This window comes from Acipenser ruthenus, chromosome 14 (genome assembly GCF_902713425.1).
Source record: "Acipenser ruthenus chromosome 14, fAciRut3.2 maternal haplotype, whole genome shotgun sequence".
NCBI classification, from domain to species: Eukaryota; Metazoa; Chordata; class Actinopteri; order Acipenseriformes; family Acipenseridae; genus Acipenser; species Acipenser ruthenus.
Window position 1 is genome coordinate 37,062,929 of NC_081202.1, and position 23,073 is coordinate 37,086,001.

Consider the following 23,073-nt stretch of genomic DNA (forward strand, 5'->3'; position numbering starts at 1 on the left):
CTATTTTATCATCTATTCTACAATCTAAAATGTGAGTTTTAAGTCTACGCTGTGGTTGCTTCATTCATGTACTACAAGTTGTAATGAAAATAGGCAAGCGGGGTGACAGAGTGTGTACTTTTGTTGAAAATTATTGTTTGCATTTTACAATTTTGATTTATGGACATGCTTTCTTTCCACAGTTTTGCTTTTACAATTAACAAGCAACATCTACCTCCATGCCTACAGACAGTAAGTTAAAAGGCATTATTCAAAGACATGCATGTTTCGTCTTGCTTTGTGACATTTGTGAAGAAATAAGAGCTCCCCTCAATATAATCTCTCTTTAAACACAACATGCATGATGCTCTGTGCACTCTGTCCAAACACAGGCACACGCCCTTACTGGTTTTGGAACACACACTTACTAGTTTCTGACTGGATACTGGCATATAAACCCAGCACAGGTTTAAAGCAATTATTTTAATGTATACAATGCTCAAGGTCATTTCGGTCAATCTAAACACAGAGCACATTTAGTACCAAGCAACAGCACCAATCAAACACAACCCTGAGCACAAACCCCCAACCAAGCAGTTCTATTGCTAAACATGTCATTATAGATATGTAGTTCTACTACAGTGACCTTCAGCTTGTGTTTACTGATGCTGACCATGTGTATATATTCTCTTGAGTGTAAACAACAATCACTTGACTTTAGAATCTTAGAACATGTGTATCATTCCCCCTTAAACCAGCATGACCAGTACCGATTGCACACAAAACAGAGTGGCCAATTAAAAACCAGAACATGGAATTAACCTACCTATGAACATGACTATATTCTGTCCTGGAAAAGTTTAGCAGTGTTAAAACAAGACTAGCAGGTGTGGCAGTACGTCCTATGGTGAACTATAAACCACCCAGTTCAAATGAAGCATTTAAAAAATATATACTGTGGAAGAGAAACAACATCACTTAAGAATGTATTTGCAATGCAATCTACAGGATGCCTCAGGTAAATGCATTGGATAAAGCAAAGTGCAGACACACACGTTATTTATGGAAACACTGCTCCAGCTTCTATAACCAGCCCAAGTGTGTGTATAAACTATGTATATGCAACACATTTATGAATTCTGTATTTGAGAATTTCAAATGAAATGCATCTTGCAGTAACCAGTTTTAATTCACAATAGACCAACGCCTAAATCTTACAAAATGTAAAATCTGTGAATTACAAATTACTACCATCTGCAGTTATTAAGTAATATCACTGTGTCTAATATCTTTGTCCATTGCTCCACTTTTGCTCTTCCTGGTACACCTGCACTTCCTGTGTCAGAATTAATCACATGATCTACCAGAATAAGGCCCATTGGCCAAACCAGGGAAACTGACACTACCACAGGAAGTGATGCAATGCCAGGAAAAAGGAAGCATAGTCTTTCTTTGGCTACATTGCGGGGCTTGAGAAATCTACATATCGTTAGGTTATTATCATAAGCCTGGTTCCCTGAAATAGAAATGCAACCATTACCTAATGGGTATTTACCCTTAAAGACCATAAAACCAGAATAGATACACCAAAGCTGCACACAGTGCCTGTGACGCATTCGCATCCGCCCCCTAGGGCATAAAAAGGACTGCACCCCTGGCACAACATTGTCATTATTTTTTCTCCAAGACTGCTGCAATAATAATGCAGCAACCTTGAAGGTTAATGGTTGCATTTCTATTTCAGGGAACCAGGGTTATGATAATAACCTAATATTCCCTATCTAGTACTAAATGTAACCATTACCTAATGGGTATGAATACCAAAGTTGTCACAAGGCAATATTGCAGACCAGCCAGAATGCCACAAGGCTAAGCCAAGGCTACCTTGCTCATTACAATAGCTGGGGCTTAAAAATTGAGGGAACTCACCTGCCATTAACACTCTCGTTCCAAAACCAGGGTTTTGTGGATCCATGACATTCAGCTGATAGAACCGCGTAAAAGTATACAGAGTAGCCCACACTGCTGCATCACAAATGTCCCTGACAGATGAGCCCTGGAACAAAGCCCACGAAGTTGCCATGTTCCTGGTGGAATGGGCAGTGAGCTTCTCTGGAGGGGGCAAGTTGGCTCGCTCATAGGCAGTCTTAACTGTGTCTGTGATGTGTTTTCCCAGCCTCTGTTTAGACAGAGCTTTCCCATGGGACATAGCCCCATTACAGACGAAAAACTCTTTAGACTGCCTCCAACTCTGAGTTCTGTCCATATAGTACGCTAAAGCCCGCAATGGACACAGCGTATGGAGCTGATGGTTCTTGTCAGACTGGAAACGAGGCAAAGTGTAACTTTCACCCTGGCTTCTGCAAAAATTAAGCAGGCTTTTGCAATTGAAAATGCTTGTATCTCACCCACCTGCTTAGCAGATGTGATTGCAAGCATAGACAAATATTTCAGCTCAGCTGAATGCAAGGGCTCAAAGGGAAGGCTTCATAAGCACTTCCAGCACCACATTAAGCCTCCAATGAGGGACAATGTCCTTCATAGGTAGCCGAAGCCGCCGAGCACCCCTTAAAAATTGTCCTGCCAGGAAATGAGCTCCTGGGGAGACTGAATCAATCTTAGTATGGCAAGCTGAAATAGCTGCCAAATAGACCTTTAATTTAGAGGGGGATTTCCCCTCATCAAATAGGTGTTGTAGAAATTGCAGCATCACTGCCAAGGGACAGGTCGTAGGGTCAAAACCCTTAGGCGGACACCACGTTTGAAAAACACCCCACTTGTACCCATACTGGGAATGTGTGGACGCCACTTTGGGCAGGAGGAGGAGAAGAGAAAGAGGAAAAAGACAAGGGAGACCACAAAGGCAGTCTCCTACGTGAAGATTTCTTGCTTTCCCTTGCAACCGAGCCCTCAGGAGAGGATACAACCCTCTCTTTCTGAGCCGAGGATGGGGGAGACACTTGTCCAGGCGGAATGGACGAAGATTGCTCTACAGAGCTGCAAGGCACTAGCTTCTTTAGCGTGCGCTTCAAAGAAGACGCACAGAACTCACAGGAGTTGTGGTTGGCAAGTGCCTCCTCAGCATGCTCTGGACCCAAACAGGCAGCACATCTGCCGTGCTTGTCCTCCCCGGGGCGACCTTCCTTGCAGACATTGCAAGAGTGAAAGCCAGGCATAGTAAAACAGCTGTGGTGTAAATTCAAACAACCGCTCTGCTGCAATTTTTATAACAGTAAGTATAGTACTAGTAACCAAGGTTACCGAAGAAGCAATATGCAGGATGCCCACCTGTATAGCTTCATGCTTAACATAACACAGCCCTAAGACTGGAAGATGCCCGCTGTCACTGACAACCTTCGCAGTGGTATTGCAAGCAGGGACCAAAGTGGCAGTGAGACACTGCGGTAGAGACTGCAAACAACCAGACCTGAAGCAGAGCTGAGCCCAGCAACTGCTAGTGATTCAGAAAGAAGGTAACTTAATTCGATGTATCGGTGGGAACAGGAGCAGGCCTTAGACCTACAGCTACCACAAAAACGAATATAGGAATGCCCACCTATACAACGCTCTTGGCTAACCAGCAGCTCGAAAACTGGGGAAAGCCTACTACTAGAGCCCTAACAGTCTGCACACTAATTCTGCAAGCAGAGCTTAATGTGACAACGAGACACTGAGAGAAAAACTGCAAGCAGCTTGACCTGAGCGCGTGTCTCAGTCTTTTGTGTTTCTGTGGAAAAAATACAGAAAATACACACAGAGAAAAAAAATATCACACAATATAGAAGAAAAACAGTTGTTTTAATATCATTTTTATACCAAAAAGCAGAATTTTTATTTTTAACCTTCACCGAAGCTTAGCAGTTTAAGAGAGAATACAATAGCCGACTGCGGTGTTCGATCCCAGGGAAGGGACGGCGAAGTCATCGGCTTCGTGTAGGGCCAAAAGTCGCTAGGGGACTAACGAAAAACCATGGCTGAGCGCACAAACGTGTAATTAGATATTATTAAACATGTAATTAAATCGCATTACATGTAAAACACAAGCGAAGTCAGAGAATCAGATAAAATCAGATATAAGTGATACTTATCTGTGCACTAGATCTCTCTCTCAGGTCGGTGAAAGGAAAAATGATGACGATATTGTGCCAGCAGTCCTTTTTATGCCCTCAGGGGCGGGTGCGACTGCGTCACAGGCACTGTGTGCAGCTTTGGTGTATCTATTCAGGTTTTATGGTCTTTATGGATAAATACCCATTAGGTAATGGTTACATTTTGTACTTGATAGGGAACCAAAATTAAAGTAAAAATAAAAAATATCTTTAGCACAGTGGACCAGTGACAACGTTTCTTATACCAACAAGAGCTGACAAAAAGCATTGGCTATCTCTCCTTCAACATAATTGTAAATCTCATAAATCAATTTCCCCATAGTAATATTAAGAACATCAGTCATTGAAAACAATTGCCAAATAAACAAAACCAGACTTATTTTCAATCCTAACGCCCATTTGTTTGTGGCTGTCTCAGTGACATCACCTGTGTCTTTTTCTGTGGTAAAAGGCAACTCAGTGAGTCATGGAACCAGCAGTTTAATGAATAAAACATTTCAAGTGTGCATATTTCCAGACATGACAGTAATTTATCATAAAGACCGTCAATCAGGCCTTGTCGAAATCCACCTGGGAAAGTTTTACAAAAATATAAATTTTCAGCATGATCTAGATTGTTTTAAAATTGTATTTACACAACTAGGGAATTGCTTGTTTTCAACTTTTACTGGGGGAACATTCGCCCGGAGAAGGCTACTTTTTCTTCTGAGCGTTGCAGTGTATTCCGATCCTGCTCCCTCCTGCACTGATGCTGGTGCTCTGATTGAATGAGTGGCATATTGTGGGAGCAGCACTGCTGCAGGAGGAGCATGATCTCGCTCAATACACGGCAGTGTTTAGAAGAAATCGTTCTCCTGGCAAGCACTCCTGTGTTAACATTGAGAAATGTGTTCCCTTGTAATGTGCTATTGAAATTTCAAAAGAAGAGGCAACATGTAAAAATGGAAGACTGCAATACTGACACCACAGAAGACAGTGCTGGAATGTGTTTCCTGTAAACAGTGGTATCCTGTAACACTTTAATAGTGTGGTTTATGTCACAGTTCTGATACATGAGGGTGAATGAAGGACCCTAAAGTGGCTCGTAAGTATACATGATTAATAATTAATGCACTGTGCAGTACACTCTGCTACCCAGAGCTAAATCTCACTGTTACTTAGGGGCTGTTCTGCCCAACAGGCGGAAATTTAAATTGTTTTCACTTCCTGCCAACAGGCAACTTTTGTTTGCGTTTTATTTACGCCCTGTTTATTTTGCTGATAAACTAAACTACACAATAAATAAACATAGCTGCAAAACTAGGGTTACCATATTTCAGATGCTCAGAAAGAGATTCATCTTTCGTTGTGCAAAATGAACACAGAAAAACTAAACTGTAAACTGAAAATGATTAAAAAAATAAGTATAATGGCCTGCATCAAACATACATGTAACTTTTTACAGTCAGTACTCTATGGCTTAGCAATCAAAAAAGTCTTTGCACGATAACTGTCAAATCTGTGCACCAAACATCCCTTTCCTACTGTGCTCTTTTTGTGCCCATGCATATTTCTCTGCAGAGCGTATCTTTCACAGCAGTGGTTGAAGTAGACTCACCAGTCAAGTTGTTCCTTTCCTTGTCCACTGACTTTGCATCAGTGAAAAAACTTGCTCTACATTTGCATTGTGAGAGGGAACAGCAAAGAACTGTGTAATCTGCAACAGTGCTGAGTGACATTCAATGTTTTTGGACCTGTCGAAATATTTGGCCCATTTTTGGAGTGCTAGCAAGTTCTTGAACTCTTCATCACTTTTGCAACCTTCAACACATTTCTTGAGATTGCTGAACTGATCAAAGCACTTACCTAAACAACAAGAAAATGTTTTAAGTTTGGAACTCACTGTAGCTCAGTGTTGTTTCATTATCGTCTGTGCCCTGCTGCAGTTTGACGTTCAAGCAACATCTACATATTTTAAGAGATGGAAACTGAAACTTTCAAAGTATTTATTTATAATTTTTTAAATACAGTTTTCTTAAATACCAATACAGTACTAGTAGCATTTTAATAGCAAACTGTATTCATCTTACGTACCAGTATTTAAATCTCAGGGTTTCCAGAAATATATTTTAAGTGGAATTCTCATATCTCCCATTAAAATCTACATCATGCCACTCGCTTTAGCGTTCAGGGATAAAGAGCACATTTTAACATGAAAATTACAAGGTCTCAAACCTCTGCTGGTAAAAGTACAATTTGTCAACACAATATGTACTGGTAGTCATTTTGTTATGCAAATCTCTTTGATTTATTTGTGTAGGGCAACTGAATGAAATAATTCCTGTTTATTTATTTATTTGGCAGATGCCTTTATCCAAGGTGACTTACAAGTGTTACCTGGCAACACAAGGTTACAAGAATATGTATATAATATATAGGTCTATATAATTTGTATTTATTTATTTATTTTCATTTTTTTTTATAGTGATGGCCAAAAAGCAGGAAGTTAAAAAATATGAAGTCAGATCTTTTTTTGAATTGCTTACATGTTTTGACACTACATATTTGGCTCGTTTAACAACGTGTGTTATATGATAGTTGTACCAAACATGTGTGGATATGATACAAATGTATTCAGTGCAATGTAAAAGGGCTGTTTTATCCTGTTTCATTTTACTATATTTTATATTACGCAGTGTATGTATTTGAAGCAAAACTAAAGGATTGCAGAGCACGCTATAACGCAATAAACCTGAAGAGGCTTTTGCCGATCACGAAATACGCACTCTCGTCTTTCAGTCTATGAATGAGCATCGTATTTTAAGTTCCCCCCCATTTAAAAATGTTCGATCAAGCTCTGATCTGATTGTGATCCTGCTCTGAAGCAAGATCGAGTTAGTATCAGATTTTGGGCTCAAACTGAGCTCAGGATCAACCCTGATCAACCCAATAGGTCACATGAGCAAGATCAAATCCAGGATCCAGTACAACCGTCCCCGGTGAACAATACAGTCGCACGCCGTCTGCGCAGTCGCAGTGCTATTAGGACAAGCCCGGAATTGCAGTTCTGCAAGCATCAGCAACAGCAAAGGGGAGAGCAGGCGAAATCCCGGACATTCGTTCTTTTTCAAAAATCCGCCCGGACAGAGATCAGAAGCCCAAAAAAGAGGATGTGTCCGGGACAAACCGGACGTATGGTAACCCTATGCAAATCCCATTTACTCACTCTGGAATACCCTTTCTTTCTTGCAACCTCGGTACTTGTTGGTTCTGGGATTGAAACTGCTAATGAAAAAATATTCATATTGGACACATTCTGACTTGGGTAGTGCGTTACATAGGGGATTACGTTGTAGAGTATCAGTGCCCCAATAGGCATGTGTTAGATATATTATACAAGCATGCATTTACAGCATTTAAAGGTATGAAAGGCACAGAAGAAAATGTGCAACAATGCTTAAGCTTATTTTCTCACACACTTAAGTAATAACTCAAGTACCAGAACATCAGCCCTTAAACACTTTACCTTAACGATGATGACCATCCACTTTCATCAAAGTGATTGCTTATTGCATGCAAACTGTAAAAAGCGATAGAGTATTCAACAACACCATCTCCCAGCAATCTCTGGAACTTCCAATTGTTGTGTCTCCTAGTAGTCATGACTCTCCCAAGTAATCTTAGCAGAAATTACAGCTTCAAGCTGTTTCAGGTTTTAAATGTTTCCTCATAACTGCACTTGTCAAGTAACAAGACAACCATCTAATTTACTTTGAACAATTATCTGCACATTGCTTTCAATAATCAAAGGCATTCAATAATCAAAGGCATTTATTCCAAAAATGTGATACAAGCTAATTAAATAGGATTTAACTACAGCATGTTTCACAGACCCTGATCAGCAGGTAAGGTAGTCCAAGATTAGTGCTAATCAGGATCTGTGAAACCAGCTGTTAATCCATTAACTTCCAGCCTTTTAAAGGGTACTGTATTTCCTATTATAGAGTGTCAAGGAGTTTTCAGAACATTGACGTCACCTTGTTAAAACACCTCTCGGAATTCCTTTCAACTGCAAAATCAATTCCAAACAGTCACATCACAATTGTTCAAATACCTCCTTGTGGAATTCCCTTCAAAATATAAACATACCTAAATAGGGCACTATTTGGAAGCTGATGGGCTATATAAAACTGCTTGCGAGCATCTGTGGATGGGTTATAATGACAATTTAATTAGCGTTAAAAGGTCTTGGCTTTCAGACTTAGTCTGTTCTTGTCTACTGCCAATACTCCCTCGTACACAGATGCTCAGGGTCTTATAACTCTATATAATATCCTCCGACTTAAAAAAAAAAAGTAACATGCAAACAAAATAAGCGATAAACCCATAAATACCTTGCTGAATTCAACTGCTGTGTGGAGTACGAATCCAGGGGCTTTGCCATGAAAGGACTTGTCAACAGACTGTAAGAAAGAAGCATTTGTCTTTCTTTACAAAAGCTTCACTTAAGAATACAGCAAGATTACTGAATCATTTTGGAATGCAAAAAGGCATTTAAATGGAATCTGATTCTATGTGGTTGGATCCTATATGGAAAACACTCATTTATGGTATGTGCAGATGATGGTATTAACAAATGATGATGCAATATGACAAAAAAAGTACATGCAGACCTGGTTTTAAAGCTTCCTCCCTCTTCAAACCAGCTTCAACCTGTCAGGGGTCCACAACACAAGGATGCCAAAATGGGCAACCTGCATCCCCCACATAAGGTATAAGCCCACCTTACAGGGATTACTAATTACGCAATGCAAGAAAGCTTGTTCATTTAAAAACATAGTTAAACAGAATTGTTAAAAATCATTATTTTCTGGTTTTGTTTAAAAGAAAAACTGGATCAAGTAAGGTGCTAATAAACAGTCAATAAGATAAAATAAACCAAACAAAAAAGTCCTTTTAAATGAAATAGTAAATCTAATAATTCAACTTCTTATAGCCGTGGCGTAGGGGGGGTCTGCGGCCCACAAGAGTTTGATGGCTGCACAAGCGTCCCTTAGCTAAAGGCTGCTACCCCTGCCCTGTGTTCTATGCTGCAGTTACTACATGCAGCAAGGGTCCCTTAGCTAAATGCCGCTACCCCTGCCCTGTGTTCTATGCTGCAGTTACTACATGCAGCAAGCGTCCCTTAGCTAAATGCTGCTACCCCTGCCCAGTGTTCTATGCTGCAGTTACTACATGCAGCAAGGGTCCCTTAGCTAAAGGCTGCTACCCCTGCCCTGTGTTCTATGCTGCAGTTACTACATGCAGCAAGCGTCCCTTAGCTAAATGCCGCTACCCCTGCCCTGTGTTCTATGCTGCAGTTACTACATGCAGCAATAGACTAGGAGGTTATCAGTCTTCAAACTGTTACTCCCCAGGAAGCATAACCAAAATTAAAAAGAGTATCATATATTTTTTTCCAAATTGTGTAATACTGTAATATCCCCTTATTAAAACAAAACTTCCCTGGTTTCCTGCTTTCATTTATGACCAGGGATATGTTAATACAAATACCAAAGAAATTGTGATTATGTTGAACAAGATATTGTAAGAATATGTACAACAAAGCAGGAAGCTAGAGAAAGTAATGCGTTGTGCTTTAAACTCTTCAGCCTGTTCAGTAACACTCCATCTTTTATTGAACTGAGTAAAATACATTCTGACGATCTACTGTTGTAATATTAGGTAAAGCATCACAAACAGTAGGGTTATACAGCAAGCTTCAGCTCTTTGCCTATATTTTAAGCCTCTTCCTAGGCAAGATAACTTGAGATTTTAATTACATTTTTAACACATATAAGTTAATTGTATAAAATGGTTTATTTTTATTTATGGCAAAACTTATTTATATATATATATATATATATATATATATATATATATATATATATATATATATATATACACACTATATATATATATATATATATATATATATACACTGTGTATATATATATATATAGATATATATAGATATATATAGATATATATAGATATATATAGATAGATAGATATAGATATAGATAGATTATAGACGGGGAGGGTAATGGAACATGGGGAGACAGTGAAAAGCCATGAGAACTGCTGCACTTTCAAATACGATAGCATTCAAGGAAAAGCTGAACACGTGGGGTTTTGTGCGAGATTATCAATTGTTGAAGCTGTTTTAAATGGGACTGTAAAAGAAATAAGTAGGGCGTTTCACAGATGAATTGCGTTGACCATTCCTATTATTAATATTGCACTGTGTAGAGATGGCAAACCAACATAGCCGATAAACTGGAAAGAAAGAAAACCTTTCCAACTCAGTTGTTTATTTGTGCTGTTGGATAGAAAACCAGACTTTTTGTTCAACACGACAGAATCATATTAATCTAACTATCAACACGGACGTGTTTATTCAAATTAGGAAACATTTCTCATCTAAAAACAACATTTGCTTAAAACACATAAAGCCGTGGAGGCAAATGCATGAAAGTGAAGCATTCGTTTTTCCAACGACACAGTCTAAAAAACATTACCCAAATAGGCTCACCTTATGAACAGTGCCTGTAGGCATTACTTAACTGTGTGAGTGCTAAGCAAAGTCCCTCCAATTCCCACTTTACAGTCATCTTACGGGGGCAACAATCAAACACACCAAACAGGGAGGCAAGCACCAAAAAACAAGACACATATTGTTAATGAAGCCATGAGGTCTGTTAGTAGATGGACTGTAATAGTCTCACAACAGTTTTAACAGTTGCAGGTCAACAGTTAATAAATCCAAGCTTCTGTTTAATCAAGGAGTAGTGAGGCAAGATACTGCAATTTTCAGAATAAAACATCCAACCTTTGTATTGCACGCATGACTGAGCAGTTTAGTTTAACATCACTTTTGTAATGCATCCCCTTCTATAACACATGCATTGCATTAAGTACACCCCTCGTCAGAATAATACTTAGTAGGATCAATCATACTCTAAAATGTGTTGATATATTCTATATTGTTAATGTATCAATTAAGCATAAACTGTACAGTAGTTAATAAAGGTTTGACTGCAACATCATCTTTTGCAAGAGAAATGTGTTAGTATTCGTGTAGGTAGTAACCTCCTTGTGCTCCGTCTTTCGGGCGAGACGTAATTGTAAGTGACTCTGCAGCTGATGCATAGTTCACACACCCTAGTCTCTGTAAGTCGCCTTGGATAAATGGCGTCTGCTAAATAAACAAATAATAATGTAAACTGCACTCAGGTATATTGCGTGCTTTGGCTATAACACGCACCCTGTGTATTGTGCACTGCAATGATTCTAACATTTCTAAAAGGGGTGAATAATATTCTGAAAAATATGTTATTTACATCCATTGAAAGTTACTTGCCCTAGCTTAGCGAAGCTGGTACAGTACCTGACATAACAGTTTCAAAACATAAGGCTGATACACATTGGCAATTCAAATTTGGATATAACATTTGAGAAAAAAAGGTCTGAGATTAACCTGGAACTCAAGCAAGTTAAAAGTAATGTGGGTGCTACCTACTGTGAGGCATTTGTCACAACCGGCAGTGGAGAGTCTTCCCCTATGAAGTCCATGTCGTCCATGAAGCTGTTAGTCCGGGAGATCTCAGGAGGAGAGCCTTTCTTCACTTTTTTGTTTTTACAGGGGAAAAAAAAGAACACTTTTAGTAAGACAGCTCTATCCGAATGGGAAAACAGCAGTGCAAAATAATTCTGATGACATTTGTCTACTGAACTGCAGTTTTACCTTTTTTTAAATGGAGTGCCATCTTTATACAATCTTCAGATCTTCAGATCTTCAGTGTGTTGTTTAGCATTATGAAATGTGATTAATATTAGAAGATTATACTGTTTAAAACTGGTGCTCACATTACCAATTTTGCATTGCACACTGGAGTCCACATTTGGATTTGGTACACATGGAAAACATAAAAACTGTGGCAAAAGATATGTTCCTTTCTGAAAATACCATCTGAAACAAAAACACATTGGAAACGCTGGGAGAAAACGCTGGGAGACATTTTTACCTTACTTTGGTGACTTATTTCTCTTACTGTATGACAGGTATTGACTTTTTTTCTACATTTCACCTGAGAGTGTTGGGAACTACAAATTAAAAGTGAAATGGTGCTTTTGGCTGATTTACTTTTGCTGCGCCAATACCTTGAAAACAGATAAACTATCCTTGCTGTATAGAGTCTGGCAGTTTTCGCTGATAACTTGGCATAAGGAACTACCGTTCCTCTCAATATACAGTGCTGCCCCTTTATAAGGCAGCCCTTTATACTGCGGAACAGGTTATAAGGCGGTACGGTCATGGCTCCCATTTGCCCCTGTGGCAATGTGCCCCGTCCCTGTGTGCATTTGTGTGTTGCGTGTGTTAATGTTGGTGTATAGTCATTGGTACACGGGATATAAACGGGTCTGTGTTTCATGTGTATTTAAAAAGTGTATATTTGTATTTAGGCACGGGATTGCACATCACGCACGTGCATTTAAAATATAATATGTGAACACGGGGTTTCACGTAATGAATTCACGTGCTGGGATTCAAGTGAATAATTAATTAGTAATTGAATCCCAGCACAAACAGTATAAATAGATGCACGTTTAGTCACTCGGGGGTTGGGTGTTCGAGAGTGGAGAACGGGTGAGGGTGAGGAGAAGGAGGAAAGTAAAGTAAAGTAAAGTAAAGTAAAGTAAAGTAAAGTAAAGGAAAGGAAAGGAAAGGAAAGGAAAGGAAAGTAAAGTGAAATCTAAAAGTGAAATCTAAAAGTGTTTGTACTCACCGTGTTTGTTTGTCTCCGTGCACCGTTTGTTAAGTGTTTTGTCTGTCTGTTTATTTTGGCGTCAAGTGCCGTGTCCAGTGTTTTTGTATTTCAAACCTTTTATTTTCTGTTCTGTTTATTAAATGCTGAACGCGATCACGCGTTCAGCCTCACCAAAACCCCATCTCTCTGTGTATTCCTTTTCTGGTCTGACGCCACCCACTCTGGCCGTCTTTGTGACACGTGGTGTCCTGCGTGGGATCGACAGCGCCTCCAGGACTCAGGCCAGAGCAGGAACCGCAGTTTGGATTTAAAAAAAAGAAAAAAAAAAAAAAAAAAAAAAAAAAAATGGCAGAAGACGCCATCAAAGTGCGGGACTGGATGCTGGAGAATGCTGGGCTGGAGGCCCAGTCTCTGCCCATAGTCGTCCAGGCCCTGTGGATGATGGACTGTGAGAGATGGGAGGCCTATCAGGAGGAACACACCCCAAACACCTTGGAGGAAGGTGTGGAGTTTGTCCTCAGCTACCTGGAGGCAACCATAAATGGAACAGCAGCCCAGGTAGCAGGACCACCAGCAGAGGAGTACCTGCTGTCCCCATCTCCACCAGCAGAGGGTGAGTACCTGCTGTCCCCATCTCCACCAGCAGAGGGTGAGTACCTGCTGTCCCCATCTCCACCAGCAGAGGGTGAATGCCTGCTGGTTTTGCCTCCACAGCCCAAATGGGAGGAGCCTGAGCATCCACAGCCCAAATGGGAGGAGCCCAAGCGGAAGGAGCCCGAATGTCCTACGCCTGAGTGGGAGGAGCCCGAACGTCCTACGCCTGAGTGGGAGGAGCCCGAACGTCCTACGCCTGAGTGGGAGGAGCCCGAACGTCCTACGCCTGAGTGGGAGGAGCCCGAACGTCCTACGCCTGAGTGGGAGGAGCCCGAACGTCCTACGCCTGAGTGGGAGGAGCCCGAACGTCCTACGCCTGAGTGGGAGGAGCCCGAACGTCCTACGCCTGAGTGGGAGGAGCCCGAACGTCCTACACCTGAGTGGGGGGAGCCCGAACGTCCACAGCCCAACAGGGAGGAGTCGGGGCGTCCACAGCCCAACAGGGAGGAGTCGGGGCGTCCACAGCCCAAAGGGAGGCAAGTCGGGGCTTCCACAGCCCTGGGACCCAAGCCACCAGCAGAGGGAAAATGCCTGCTGGTTCAGCCCCAGGAGCCAGAAGGGGAGGAGTTACAGGCTCAACCCCCTGAAAATTTTTGGGGGGGAGAAGGGCAGGATGCTGGTGTCCCCCAGCAGCCTCTCGCTATGCTGCTGAAGGCAGCACGGCGCGCACATGCCCAGCCGCCACAGCAGAGGGAGCCAGCACCGCCCGGAGCAGAGGAGCTGCCTCTGCCTCCACCACCGCCAGGAGCAGAGGAGCAGGAGCTGCCTCTACCTCCACCACCTCCAGGAGCAGCTGAGCAGGAGCTTCCTCTGCCTCCACCACCTCCAGGAGCAGAGGAGCAGGAGCTGCCTCTGCCTCCACCACCTCCAGGAGCAGAGGTGCAGGAGCTGCCTCTGCCTCCGCCTCCACCACCGCAAGGAGCAGAGGAGCTGGAGCTGCCTCTGCCTCCACCACCGCCAGGAGCAGAGGAGCTGGAGCTGCCTCTGCCTCCACCACCTCCAGGAGCAGAGGAGCAGGAGCTGCCTCTGCCTCCGCCACCACCACCGCAAGGAGCAGAGGAGCTGGAGCTGCCTCTGCCTCCACCACCGCCAGGAGCAGAGGAGCTGGAGCTGCCTCTGCCTCCGCCACCGCCCGGAGCAGAGGAGCAGGAGCTGCCTCTGCTGCCCGTACCTCCGCAGGGAGTACGGTGGCCGGAGCCCCAGAAAGGGGAGCTGCCGGCCACGAAGAAGGGGGAGGAGGTCTGGAGACCACTTTCCCCAGCAGCAGTTTCGCTGCAGGAGTTCTTGTGGCCGGAGCCCCACAGGAGGGAGCTGCCGGCTACGAAGAAGGGGGAGGTCGGGGGACCACCTGCCCCCGCAGCTTTTTCGCTGCAGGACGGGACCAACAGGCTGTCAGCCGTGCCACTACCGGCAGGGGTGCTGACAGCATTGCCAGCCAAGGGCCCACTGAAGCCTCCCTTCCCAGCCCGAGACTTTGTCCTGGACTGCTGGATTTTTAAGGGGGGAGGTGGCCGTTGAGGCCATGTGTGCTGCGCACAAGGGGGGGTATATGTGGCAATGTGCCCCGTCCCTGTGTGCATTTGTGTGTTGCGTGTGTTAATGTTGGTGTATAGTCATTGGTACACGGGATATAAACGGGTCTGTGTTTCATGTGTATTTAAAAAGTGTATATTTGTATTTAGGCACGAGATTGCACATCACGCACGTGCATTTAAAATATAATATGTGAACACGGGGTTTCACGTAATGAATTCACGTGCTGGGATTCAAGTGAATAATTAATTAGTAATTGAATCCCAGCACAAACAGTATAAATAGATGCACGTTTAGTCACTCGGGGGTTGGGTGTTCGAGAGTGGAGAACGGGTGAGGAGAAGGAGGAAAGTAAAGTAAAGGAAAGTAAAGTGAAATCTAAAAGTGAAATCTAAAAGTGTTTGTACTCACCGTGTTTGTTTGTCTCCGTGCACCGTTTGTTAAGTGTTTTGTCTGTCTGTTTATTTTGGCGTCAAGTGCCGTGTCCTGTTTTGTATTCCATTGTTCAAACCTTTTATTTGTTAAATAAACGCTGAGTGCAGCCATTGCACTCAGCTCATCATCACAACCACTGGTCTGTGTATTCCTGTCTGGTCTGACGCCACCCACTCTGGCCGTCTTTGTGACACCCCATAATGCCATTACACTAGCACTAGTAATCTCGTTATAAGGTGCAACACAAATAGCACGGTCTCTTAACTATGACTCCCGACTACAGCGTTATAAAGGGGGAGCACTGTAGTAGTTCCATTGATGGTGAAACCATTTCCATAGCAAATATTTCATTTTTGGCCATCACTGGCAAAATTCCCATGTTATAGATTCTTGTCCTTTGGGGGTGATTGACCAATTTACAGTATACCTGCAGCAATAGACCACAGATGGATTAGTTGAGAACATTTTATAGCACTGGGAAATCACCCTGGATTGCATCAACTACCTATCCTCGGTTATTCCAATATTACCCCTAAAATCAAGAGGTTGGTGCAATTCAGGTGGATTTCTTAGTACAAAAATGAAATCTAGCTGTAGCTTATCCCAGTGGGATATACTGTAGGTTGACCAAATCAACTAATTTGATTTGGTCAACCAAACTGTTTGGATGGCTTCGTTTTTTTTTTTTGTTTTTTTTTTAGTAATACTATTTTAGAGTAGCATTAAAATGTCCATGAATTAACAAATTAATAATACATGTAATTTAAAATGCATTTAGAGATACAGCATACTGTACATGCATACAAATTGACTGGGCAAAACACAATGTTGTATAGGTCAAATCGAGTTCTGTGTTTGAAACTTCTGAAGAATAATCAATGGAAAACAAAAGCATCTCAGTGACTTTCCAAGGGGAATGTTGGGAAGCTTCTATAGAGGGGCTGCATTGGCCGGTGTGTACCTCAAGGCAGTCTGCCTTGTGTTTCTGGAGTGGTTACGAAAACTACCGCAGGAAAACACAACTCTTGTTGCAAGTAGGATATGATGTATTGTGACACAATACATATATCCTGTAGTTGCCAATGTACATACACACAAGTAAGATGATATCACGATCAAAATGTCCCAATCTTGAGATGCAAGATGGAAGAGTAAAGCATTGTGTACCTGGAGACGAGGGATTGTTTGAAATGCAGATGGTTAAGGAAGACCAGGAAAGTTGTGGTCCTGCATGCATAAAGAAGACGAGCCAGCAGGGCAGAGGCAGGGAGAGTGAAAGGGAATTCATTTTTAAAGACACATTATTATTTAAAAAAACATTTGTGTCCCTACAAACCCTACTGGCTAATTGATAAGCAACTTCTATAATCCATTTGAACAATTATTTTTCAGGATTTTGCTCTTGGTCTTCCAAAGTCTTTCTTGAATATAAAATCCCCCCCCCCCCCCCCCCCCCCAAAAAAAAATTAATTTTCAACATCCATGGGGCTCTTAAATGCCTACCTCAAAGTAGCACATTTTAAATAAATACGTTTGAATAAATGAGGTCTGAAAGCCTACATTATGTTACACAGTTCCATTACCAAAGGATTGACCAAGGGCAGACAAAGGCCAGTGCATTGAGCAGAGTTTTCATTCAGTAAAAGCGGACCAGCTTATCGGCAGAATAAACAATGTCTGCTTATTAATATCCTTTCTGCTTATGCAAACAAGATGGTTTGAAAGCGTGTTAGTGAAAACAAGCACCTACAAAACTAAAGCAGAGAGACCATTCACAAAACAGCAGACAGGAAGCCAGACAGATAAGTAAAGCGATAACGCTATAACATTGACTAATTAAACACGGCTACGTTTATTTCTGACCACCGGAGTTACACAATGGTTACTTATTAGCATTACTTAGTGAAAAATGAGAAAACAAATAACTGCCGCAACATATGGAGCCAAATGGCTATGTGTAATGATAACAAGAATGAGACACCATTATTTAAAAATGTAATGAACAATTAAGGTTCTTTTTGACACTTATTTTATCTAGATTCCCTGTGAACTCAGAATAATGCTCTAGTGCAGTGAGAGCAGCTATTATTTATTGCAGCACATCAGGACTTGTCAGGGACTTGTTAACTGCTTTTTTTATTATTACATTTTTTATGGACTGAAAAAGGACAGGAGGATATGGACACTGGCTGTTCAGTATATGTTCTGTGCAGTGGACTGCATTGGAAAATATTGTGTGTTCTATTATTTTGATGCTTATTAATAATAATAATGAATGCTGTGGATACTATTTAGTTAGTGTTGGGACATATGCTGTTTTGCAATGTACTGCATCGTTTCCACTTCCTTTCCCCAGGTATAGCTGAGCTGGACGGTCTGGCCGATGTGTAGCTGGTGGGGGTTTTCACTAATGCTCAGCTATACTTCAGCTACACCTCAGACAGTTTCGTATCTCATCCAAACTGTACCAATCAATTTCATGATGACAGAATAACAGATAGACAAAGTAAAATTCTATGCAAATTTGAATTTAATCATGTCTAAGGGGGTCCCGGTTAGTACTATAAGGTACATCCTTTATGCAAGACAAAATGTCTCTAATTATCAGTTTTCTTTTCTAAAGAATGTTATGTTAAACATACAAAACAGCATGATCCTACCTCCATAATCGTTTCTAATGTATTACTAAGTGGGAATGTGAAATTAAACTCCAGTCCATCTGATCCTGGTTGTTTATTTTTACCACCTGACTTTAGTAAGCCTAGTGGGATTTATTACGTACATTTGATCTGTTTCCATCATGGCTGAAGCATCTCAATCCTGATATTGCAGCAGTGACTGAAACTTGGTTGAAGAAGTCTATCCCTGATTGTGAATTGCAAGTTCAAAATTAGAAGCTCAAGTTGAGCTTAAGTTAATAGACTGTTGTAAAGGGCCAATAAATCATTGGTTTGCACCTATAGGTTGTTACAGGCCACCATCTAGATTGTGTCATTAATGATTTCCATTACACGAGAGTAGATGTTAAAACTTCATGCCGTTTTGAACTCGGCACTCGCCAAGATAAGCACCAACTAAGACGTAGCTTTATAGTAAACTAATGTGATCCATCTGTGTCTCCATCCATTTGCGCTTCCTTCCATATGATGATGTAGATATCCTTCTGTGGAAGGGTGGTGGGTAGTTCATTGACACACAGGAGACACAGAGGTAATCAGAAACACCGCACAGGTGCCCAGTTTTATTATGGGTAGATAATCTCTCTTTTCAGCCCGCAGAGGGCGCTTTTGTCTGTGGTCTGCCTTACCAGCGATGGTACAGACAGAGCCACAACTATACCGGGAGCGGTACAGAACACAGGTGCTCAAACACAAGAATAATCCAAAGGCAAAAGGAACAGGGAAAATAAAGCACAATAAACCAAACTACAAAATAAAAGGTGCTGCGCTCGGCAGCTTCCCCCAACCGTCGCTACCCCGCACGGCCCGGGTCTCCGTCCTACACTCACGGCTCCCGCAGCCTGCTATACAAATGTTTATCGGGTCTGCCCAATGTTTTCCCCGCTACCACCATTTATTTTATTTCTCTTTTCGTTGGGATTTACTTCCCCGCAGTTCTCGGTCCTGGACCAGCGCTTCCGCAAGCTCAGTACGTCTCAGAGGGCAGACCTGAGGGAACAGCAAAATGTTATTTTATAGGGCCAGCAATCCCCCCCAAGACCCGCCTCTCAGTCATTCAGAGAGAAGGAAAGCCTGCACACCCACTCTCCCACCTCTCCGTGTCACTGCCATGACTGACAGGCGAATATTGACGGGCTGCTGCCCTCTTCCTGCAGCACTTCGAACACATCAGAAGAGTCAGTACAGGTCTCCCCCTGTTACATATCCTCCCCCTCAGAATGGCACCACCGGTCCATTCGAAAATCCTACATCCCCATGCCTTCCCAAGGGAAAAAATCTGCGTTTTGAAGCAGATTTCCTGCTCGGTGGACAACCCTGAAGGCATAGGGCTGCAGGGCCAAGTACCATCGTGTGATTCTGGCATTGCTATCCTTCATCCGGTGAAGCCATGCTGAGGGGGCATGATCTGTAACCAGGGTGAAGTGTCGCCCCAGGAGGTAGTACCGGAGTGACTTGACTGCCCATTTTACCGCGAGACACTCCTTCTCGATGGTACTATAGTTCTTTTCATGGGGAAGGAGCTTCCTGCCGATGTACAGGACCAGGTGCTCACTTCCCCGCACCACCTGAGACAACACTGCCCCGAGACCTGTCTCTGATGCATCCGTCTACAGGGTGAACCTGTTACCGAAATCCAGACTGCACAGCACTGGCTTACTACACAGTCTCCGCTTCAGAGCGAGAAAGGCCCTCTGGCACGGCGTCACCTGCTGGCCAATAGTTATATTCACACTGATCTTGGGATAGGAGCGTACATCCCCATGAATACATTTAATATGCACCTGTCCCAATAACTGTTTATGCCCCAGTGAGATTAGGCTACCCTGTATTAGGGACTGACTACACCCTGAATCCAGGAGTGCCTGGATTTTTGTACCATCCACTGTCACAAGAATAACAAAACCTGTCTGCTGAAGTGACTGAGGTAATTGAACAGGCTTACCTGGTCGGCTGAGGTCACACTGCATCACAGGGCAATCCTGCGCGAGGTGGCCCACCTCCCTGCACGTCAACACCGCAGTGGGCTAGTTTCTCGCCCCGGAGCTTCAGCAAGAGGTGGAAACACCAGAGCCATCAAAGGGGCTCGACGGTAAGGAGGCCGTGTGAGACTCCGGTCCGACACCGCAGCAGCCCATGGGGGACCCCACCCTGCCCCGGTTCCCGGGCCGGGAGCTCTCACCGCCCCCCCCCCCCCCCATCCAAAACCTTGTACACCCCTTCCCCCAAGTCCCTTCGCCCTATTGGACCTGATCCCACCCGGCAGAGGTCGCCAGGGCCTCGAACACCTCAAGGTAGGCTTCGGGTTGATCCTCTGCCGTCATTTTGGTCGGTCTCATCAAGCGGGGGTCAGGTCCCGCCGATCTAGCAGCCCCTTGCACTGCAGCAGTCAGGGTCTGGGGCAGGAAATCCATCGTCTCTGCGAACTGGGTGGCATCCATGTTTGTGTGCACTGCTTACAGGGGGCAGTGCCAGTGAATCCCACTTCAAACACCAATGTAGCGATCTTGGTTCCCGCAGGCAGGCGCATCACACTGGGCGAGGCAATCCACACACAGGCAGAAGGCGGGCGCGAACCCAGGACCTCTCGCACTAAAGCATAGTGCCGATACCACTGTACAAAAGAGCCTTTGGAAGGAGCATATATCGGGTTTATGTCTTTGTGTGTGATTACGTCACCTACCAGCCCTGCTGCTGCCTTCCCCCGTGCACGCTACACTCTCTCCTGCCAGCCTCAAGTCCGCCCCGGACTTGCTAACCAGGCTAAAGCACACACAACGGCGGAGATGCTGGCTCCGGGGATCAACCACAGTGCAGCCTCCCCAGCGCATCAGCATGACAACCATCTGGATTGAGCTAAGTAGGGAACATCTCTGGGATCTTCAAGTGGGCACCTTCCATCCTCGGTGTTTCGTCGACTAGCCCACGACACCTCAAGAGGGCTCGACGGTGATTCACAATATGATTTATTGCATTTATTGCATGCTCGTATTTCTAAACTTAAAATAAAAAAATATCTACAAAAGAACTTTCAAGAAGCAACATTTTCTATCTCATTTGGCTCATACAGAATGGACTGTAATTTCAGCTAATCGAGATATCAACATTACTTGGAACTTTATTTGGATGAATTTACTCCCGTTATTAATGACCACGCTCCACTCAAAAATTGTTGTGTAAAAACACAGCTGTCCATGGTTTACTAGTGAAATATCGTGTTCTTTATAGGGACCAATGCTGGCCTAGAGTACGTATTGAGTACGGAGCATGACTGGCAACAATTTATTGCCCTGAATAGATGTACGCATTTAATTAAGAAAACAAAATCTGATCATTACCTGCAGTTAATAATGTGAATGACCCACAAGCATTTTGGAAGCTTGTGAGTTCAAGGCACAGATGACTCATCAGCTTTGCCCTCAAAAGATGCCATTTAATGATTGCACTTATACTGAGAGTAAAGATATTACTGATTGCTTTAACAAGTGTTTAATTAGGGCTAATATCCTAGGAGATCATCAGTGAGGATTGCATTTCAAACATAGGGCCTCATTTACGAAAGGGAAATACACGTAGCTGTAACGTGCACACTAAGTAGTGAGCCTAACGTGCACCATAAATCAAACTGTCCCATTTACAAACAGAGAACGCATGCATTTACGTGCACACTATTTGGCTAATTTACATCCCATAGCGTGCAGACTACATGTATTGTAAGCGATAATTTAATGTGCACGATAATGTACAAGACTTACCCATGACCACCGTGATATAAAAAGCCCCAGTAGTCCAGGCATATCTTTTGGTCAGTGGCTTATTGTGAAAGGTGGAGGTGGCTTACATTGACCGAAAATGAGAGATCAACAGACGCAGCACTCTAGTGGAGGAGGTTGTAATACCTTGTTTGGTCCAGTGTTTTATTTAACCACTCTATGTGCACCAATGTAATGAACCACAAAATAAAATCTAAGACATTATAACATTCATTCACGTTTAGTCACACTTAATAGAATCTGTTATTTACAGGTAATTTTAGCTGCTCTATATGAATTTTAATGCAAGTAATGCCTCCATGATGGCAGATAGATTTCTGCCCAGAAAAATAGGTTTAAATAGTGTGCCTATCAGTGGTTAAAGCCTTGTTTCCAAACAAACTAATTATCGCTCACTCTAAGGTGCACACTGCGATTATTGCCCTTTAGTAAATACGGTGCGAATGAAGCTCATCTCATTATTCAGAGTGGGGTGCCTCATTTAAATACATTATCATACATTACCGTACAAATCACATATTCATTCAGCAGGTTATAGTGACTTGAGAGGAATGGTAGTTCCTTGCGCCAAGTTATAATCATCATCATCATCATCATAATAATAATAATCTTTACTTTATATAGCGCCTTTCATGTGCATCTCAAAGCACTGAACAATAAAAAAAAACAATAAAACATAACAATTTGTTCATACAATAAAAGCCATTGAATAAAAATGTGTTTTCAACTTAGATTTAAAAGTGGTTACAGAGTCACTATCCCTTATGACTTTCGGGAGGTCGTTCCACAGCCTTGTGGCTAGACATGAGCATAGACATATCAACGAAGCGCGAGAACTGCCAGACTCTCTATACAGCAAGGATAGTTTACGTGTTTCAGGGTATTGGCGCAGCAAACGTAAATCAGCCAAAGCACCATTTCACTTTTAAATGTGTAGTTCCCAACACTCTTAGGTGAAAAAAAGTCAATACCTGTCTGTGGCACGATGGCTTGCAGTGGTGAGGTGTGGTGACGTCACAGACCAGAAACACAGACACACAGCAGCTGCGGGTTTAAACCGAGACGTGAAAGTGCTCGGTTTCTTTATTAAATAATAATGAAAATAAAAGAGTTAAACAAAACA

General features: G+C 42.7%; 1 protein-coding gene across 1 annotated transcript in view; it reads right to left on the minus strand.

Annotated features, from left to right (window-relative positions):
* Positions 1 to 23,073, minus strand: part of kcnq1.2 (potassium voltage-gated channel, KQT-like subfamily, member 1.2) — a 475,366-nt gene that overhangs the window by 320,793 nt on the left and 131,500 nt on the right. The window contains exons 12-13 of the mRNA XM_058985439.1: positions 11,629 to 11,734; positions 8,462 to 8,530 (exon numbers count right to left, since the gene is read on the minus strand). Of these exons, the coding sequence (XP_058841422.1) occupies positions 8,462 to 8,530; positions 11,629 to 11,734 (175 nt within the window). The remainder of the gene's footprint in view (positions 1 to 8,461; positions 8,531 to 11,628; positions 11,735 to 23,073) is intronic.